Source organism: Stegastes partitus, unplaced genomic scaffold (genome assembly GCF_000690725.1).
Source record: "Stegastes partitus isolate 25-593 unplaced genomic scaffold, Stegastes_partitus-1.0.2 Scaffold687, whole genome shotgun sequence".
Classification (NCBI taxonomy): Eukaryota; Metazoa; Chordata; class Actinopteri; family Pomacentridae; genus Stegastes; species Stegastes partitus.
The window spans coordinates 333,974-340,721 of NW_007578418.1; the positions used below are offsets into that span (position 1 = coordinate 333,974).

At 46.2% G+C, this 6,748-nt stretch overlaps 1 protein-coding gene across 1 annotated transcript; it reads right to left on the reverse strand.

Moving 5' to 3' along the window:
• Positions 1 to 467: 467 nt before the first annotated feature.
• bhlha9 (basic helix-loop-helix family, member a9) lies at positions 468 to 1,340 on the reverse strand. Its single transcript, XM_008290638.1, has one exon. The coding sequence runs from the start codon at positions 1,338 to 1,340 to the stop codon at positions 468 to 470; it is 873 nt and encodes a 290-aa protein (XP_008288860.1).
• Between the last annotated feature and the right edge of the window lie 5,408 nt (positions 1,341 to 6,748).

Consider the following 6,748-nt stretch of genomic DNA (forward strand, 5'->3'; position numbering starts at 1 on the left):
ACATAAACACATGTTGGTACCACATCCTGGTCACATTTTCCCATCATGCACTTTCTATTACTTGACAGACAGCATGTTTCCATCACAGCGTTGCACGTCTGTATGAGTCCACTCATTACTTCTGATTGTTTCAGTAATGCAACACGTTCTAATAATTCAGCTTCTGCATTAAACCAGGAAGATGCTGAGGTGGCTTCAATGACCAGAACATAAATCTGCAGTTTATCTACAACATTCTTTGGATGTGACATTTTGAAATGCAGGATCACAACACACCAGTATATACAACATTCTGCAGTCTGGATTGCCATTGCACTTTTATGTAAATGTAAATTCAGATGGCTCTGCTCCACGGTGTTACTGTAACACTGAGTTTTAGTAACAACACAGAAACCTTGGTTTCCTCCCTGAGATGATTCAAAAGTCTTCTGGTGTTTGTCCGTCTTCAGGGCTCACAGCAGCAGACGTTACAGGATGTCAGAGCACAGAGGGAGGCTGTGCTCCGGCTCCTGCAGGTAGCTCACCTGCCATGGAAGCCCCAGAGCGGCGGACGGCTCCACAAACGTGTCCATGTATCCCTGAGTGCAGGAGGCCCACATGCCCGGCTGGTAGCCCAGCCCCTCGCCCACCTGAGGGTACCGCAGAGGACTGGGCGGGTGGTCGTGGGGGCTGCCGCAGTGTCCATGTGAAGCATAGAGCTGTCCCTCAGTGGGGTAACAGGGGTAGTGTGGCGACGGGGGGCACGAGGACACGGCGTTATCCATGTAGACGTGGGGCTCCGTGGACAGCCGGTGCACGTGAGGCGCTTGTTGTGGTTGCATCTGGTGAGAGATGGACGCGTGCCAGGGAACGAAGCTCTGATGCTCCAGACGAGGAACGCTGACCCTGGTCTGGTCCAGGCGTGATGCGCCCAGCGCCGCCGGCCCCACGGACGACCTGTTGCACTCGCGGTGGGCGCAGGGCTTGCTGGGAGGGTTGGAGCTCAGGAACACCGACAGAGCGGAGATGCGGTTGATGGCCCTCTGCAGCGTGGCGATCTTGGAAAGCCGTTTGCCGCTGAGGTCGTGATTCAGAGCAACACGGAGGGCGTTGAAGGCCTGGTTGTAGTCCATAATTCTTTTTCTCTCGCGGACATTAGCAGCCATTCTCCGAGCTTTTGAACGGACGGGTCTGTTGCGCTTCTTGGTCTGGCCTTCCTCTGGGTCGCTGGGGCTGCTGGTTGAACTCTCGCTGTCTTGAAACGACGCCTTGGGACTCCTCTCGTCTTCACCTCGGCCCAGCACGCCGAGCTCCAGCTCCTCCTCAGAGAACTCTGAACCCGCAACGCTGCTGCAGCTCATTGTGTGAACGATGTGGACGAGTCAGAGTTAATCTTCCCACTCGTATGAAGAGTCTTAGATGTGCTTCCAGGCTGCCAGCGCTCCTCCACTCGCTCCCTGAGAGCTCCTGGGCTTGTGTTGTGGGGCTGCCGGTGTTTGCTGCTCTGCCGACAGCCCAGGTATCCTCCTCCTCTGACTCCTCTGGTGCCTTGTGATTACTTGTAGCTCGACAAGACAGGTTGGCCTGCTTTTTAAAGATGTTGAAGTCACATGGTACAGTCACCTGTGAGGAATGGTGCACTCTCTCTCCCTTTCCAGGTTTATGGGTGCCCTGCAGGCTTATGGCACTGTCACCTCCTCCTCCTCCTCCTCCTCCTCCTCCTCTGACTCTCCCTCACATCCTTACAGGATCTTGCAGAAGAGTTTCAACACCTCATGTGAGTGTAAAACATAACAAAACATACCAATTACTTGGAAATAGCAATTAGCTTCACACTTCCTTTGAAACGTTCTTGTTTTGTTCAGTGACGTGTAGTTTTGCAAATTTAACTTGTTTCTGTTCGACTAGTCTATTTTCTGTTTTTACTTCTTCTATGAACAGCGCTGCATTATTCTCCTCAGACTGAATGTTCACCACCATGACTTCTCACCAACGTGGGCCTCTTTCTCTTTACAGTAATTGGTAACGAAGGGATATTTATTTAACTCGATGCTTCATGACTATTCGTCTCAGGGACATTCATGACAAATTGCACATTTATCCAAGTGGCCTAATCTGTTCTTCGTGTTTCCCCTTTTGTCAAGTCTGGGAAGAGAGGAACCTTCTTATCTACCGAAGGTTACGTTTGTCCTTGCAATTAGCTGTCTCTGGAGCGGCCATTCTCCCTCTCTCCGTCTCTCTCTGCTCAGGTTTAAGGGCCATGTAATTTAGAGTAGCTTCCCTGCAACCCATCCCCATAAATCAGGCCTGGGCAGCACCTGAGGACAAGAGCAGAGTGAGCCCCAGACTTCAAAGAGAGGGAAAAAACAAGGGCAAATATTTTACAATTAGAACCTGCCATTGCTCCTGGCTCAGGCTATCGATCTTTCAGTCTGTTGCTGCTGGAGTTTCATTTAGGGATTGGAACTCTATCTGTTGTAATACTCTAATGCTTTGAGTTTGGTTTTTATTAATTACCTTCTGAGACAAGAAGTCATATGTCATTGTTTAAACGAATGCCAGCAAAGTACAGACCAGGAACAGACTCTGTTATAATCCATTTAGACTTCTTAGTTTCTTACCTGCGTTCACATGAAAGATGTGTGTCAGGTATGACGGTGGGCAGTGAAAGGTGACTGTGCCGACCTTTCGTTAGGCCTTTGGCCAAGTGCAGCGGGTCAGGTAACTAAAGACTAGGTCCTGAGACGCTGAACTGGGAGTCGTTGAGAGCATTGCTTCCTTCCTGCGCGCTTCTTTTTATTGTGTGCTGCGGCTCAGAGACGCCAACCTTCACAGCAATTACAGCCCAGAGTTCAGCTCCAGAAGCACAGCTATTGATCTGAGGTGGGAGCGTTGTGTCGAGCCCTTTTACCGTCGGGTCCTGAAGGTCAGCGTAGACTTAACTCTACACGGACCTGCACATAAAGTCAGTTGCACTGTTACACATGAATGTGTTTTAAAGTTCCCAGGAGCTGCTGTGTGTTTACGCTGTGCACTGTGGTGATAATGTGTTCTGTTTGTGAAGAGCTTGAGCAGAGCATCAGTGTGTCCACCTCAGACTCCATATTGTGTTCATGTTCTGTTAAGAGGCAGCAGCACAACAGTCGTCACAAGTTCTACCCTGAATATCACATCACAGCTGATGAAGGTCTTTTGTGTCGGATGTTTCTCGTGTGCATACTTCATCTGAAAAGTTCTCACTTGCATGAGGTGGACAGCTCTGTGCACGTCACTGGGATGAGCCCAACAAGTGTGCAAAAGTTCAGTCATTCTCCAGGCTTATGCAAACTGATGTCAAGCCTCTCACACAAACATCTGAACCCTGATGATCTCGGTGCTTTTGCTCCTTCTTGCTTCGTGATGGTCCGTTCTTGTGAAGCTGCAAAGCAACCACTTACACCAGTGTAGTTACCACACCTTTCAAATAACCCTGCTGATCTGCTGCATACCTTTATAGCTGAAACTGTCTGAAATGTTCAGCCCATGCCGCTCAGCTCGGAGCAGTGCGTAGGCTTTATCACGAGCACTGATTTATGGCTTCACAAACATGTCAGATTTACTGCTGTGGTGTAAAGAGCACGGAGACTACAGCCTCGGACTCTCCCCGTCCATTCATTTTTGACAGGTGACAAGACACCAGTAATTATCAGCCGCCGGGAATAAATCACGAGATTTTATCACGCAGCTCGCCGTGCCCTTGATGGAATAACCATTTTCAAGCGAGGGGAACCTGTCCAACGCCGCTGAACCTAAGATTTGTAAATCTCCTGCTCAAGCCCCCATAATGACTGGTTGTTAGCCGTTTGTTATTAGAGGTCTGTGTGCCAAACGTTATAGATGTATATTCCCAAAGGGGTAGTTAGGGGTAATAAGTGAGTAAGGTCCGGGTTCGCTAACCTTGGCTTTGCAGTGGTATGTTAATGCATGTTTTTGGTGTCTGCCACGGAATTTTCTCACCTCAATAAAAAGCCTCCAGTCAAAAAGAAAAGAAAGAAAAAAAAGGAGTTTGCGGTTATCTGTTGCCCCTCCGCTATTTGTCACACCAGAGTTCCTGAGGGGTAGTTAACGTCGTGAGAAATCTATGTGATCAACTGAACGCTGCCAATCTGCGGTCATTTCACGGCTGTTATTTTTATTAGCCACATGCTAATCCCTTTTACTGCAGCAGCGTGGTGCGACTCTGCTGCCTGAAGGGAGACGCTTTAGGAAGAAAAATGGACATTTATTTTGATAATTGTGTGTCCATAGTATATGACCTCATCCTTTACAAATCTTTATAAAAAACAAACACAGAAATGCAGCGGTGGAAGAAGACTTTACAACAAGTAAAAGGCAGAATATTATCAGAAAAATGTTCTATTCATGGGCAGAGTTATTATGAACCGTATGCATGTATCAGAATCAGCTTTAATGGCCAAGTACGAACACAACATACAAGGAGTTTGGTTTCAGCTGTTGGTGTCGCCCCAGGAATGAGCAGGAAATAATAGGAATAGGAAAATTATAAAAATAAAATAAAATAACTCCAGAAAGGAAAGACCTGTATTAGAATATTATAATAAATCAGTATAACAAATGTATTAACACACAAGCAACATTTTAAGGTGAAGCTATTGTGTAAATATTGTCTGTATTATCCATAACCGTGCATCATATTGTGTAAGTTAAACATATTTTACAGGTAAAGTCTTAGTTTACAGAGTGTTTGTTGTGCTGCTGCAGGTCTTCGCTCATCTTCGTAGTCAGAGCTGATCAGAAACCTGATGACGATCGGGCCTCTCTGAGTCACAAACAAAGTGAGACCTGAAGTCTTTACGTATCATTTGAACATTTATGGGGGGAAATAAAAACCTTAAATGCCACAGTGACGTGAGGGATAGTCGGGTTTAGTATGAGCTGTCATCATAATCTGTCAACATGTACAGCAGAGACATGCCGACGTGGAGCAGCGTGGTGACACAGTGAGAGAGTGTCTGCATCACAGATCTGTTCCAATATGTTAAAAACAAAACGTGAACACGGCAATCTGACTGACACAACAATTGTGAATCATTCTGTCTGAAATTACTGGCAATTACGTGTAGTTGGCTGCTGTAATGCCTCTCAGCGTGCACGCCAGCTATAAAATCTCCGTTGTCGGGTTGAAACAATGCCGTGCGTATTTCAGCACGCTCAGCTCGGCGCTGAAAGTGTTATTCACAAAATATCTGTCACAGCGTTTGGCCGTTAATCATAGAGGCGTGTTGAAGTTTATTCTGCCACATTAGAGATGTTTCCAGCGGTGAGAACACGAGAGGGTTTTGATTTATGTGGAAAAAAAAAAAACTTGTAAAATAGACGGTTGCTTATAAAGAAAAATATATTGTGACCAACACCAGTAAACATGTTGTCACCGTGTTTCAGGATGCAGTTCATCAAACCTGGATCTGCTGAAAAATGAACCAAAGACGTGGCTGATTAGCGAACTGATAGCTTAATTACATGTTTATTATTTAGCGTTACCTGTGTGGACAGAGCAGCGACTGATTAATGAGACACTTCTGCTTCAGTCGGGTCATGAAGCCGGGCCGGTTGCCATGTAGAGAAAAAAACAGCACACTTAATGTTTGGGCCACAGAAGAACCCTGCACTCTCTAATTTAGCCATAAGCAGAGCATTACTACAAGCTCTGCTCCTGGTGATTTATACGGTGTAACAAAACCATGCAAATCTGTCAGTACTGATGTCATGACATGTCTAACAGTTTCCTCCGCACAGGAATGTCAGAACACTTCCTCCCCTGCCCTAAATACTTGAATCATGATATGAATCACTCATTTTTATGGGACACTATTTACTATAATATCACATGAACAGCGTGTTTACTGCACGGGGCATTCAGCTCTAAACCTAAACCACATTTCATTTTGTACCATCCGGACGCTGAAATCCATCTCGAGTGGTTTTTCTGCAGCTTTCTGCACATGCATCGTGCAAAAAACAAAAAAAGCGTTCAAAAAGGCAGCAGCGGTGTATGTTCATAGAGCATTCCTTCCAAAGAGAAGTCAGTCATTACACTGGGTTATCATTACAGGGTCCATTTGGGGTGTTGGAACATGTGGTCAAGGTTAACTGTCTGTAGGCTGGTTCCCACACAGCCCACAGCAGTTAAAGTGGTGCCTCCTGACCACAGCGGCGGTAACAAAGCAGCGCAGCAATACTGTGGTTAAATAAGTCTGATACAACACTCTGTTTAATGAATGTGGGTACAGTGTGGGACCAGATCGACAGCGACGAGGAATCAGTGATTTACTAAACAGGGAACTGACAGGATGGAGAGGGAACAAGTTTAAACACACATGATTGCAGGCTGGTGGAGAGTGAGTGTATTTGTTTAAGAGCAAAGGAAAGTTACAGTCATATGGAGGAGTTTTGTCATTACCTGCTCTGGTAATTGCAGCTTTGTTCATCAGGTCAGTCCCAGAGGTTGTAGCCTCGTCTGTCCTCTGGCCTTTAAGCTCTCAGTGGAACAAGATAGCGAGCAACCACCAGTCTGTAGGTGTGATGACAATAGATGTGCTGCTCTTTCTCTCAAAGACACAAATTTGACTTTGACCTCATTCCATCAAATTAAGCCCTGAAACATTTTCTTTTATCCTAAAGAACAATTCCTCGACCACAGTTGGTGCTGATTGTGATTGTAAGTTAAATGAAAGGTTCTCCAGAGAGGAGTCAGGTGCTCCATATGAAC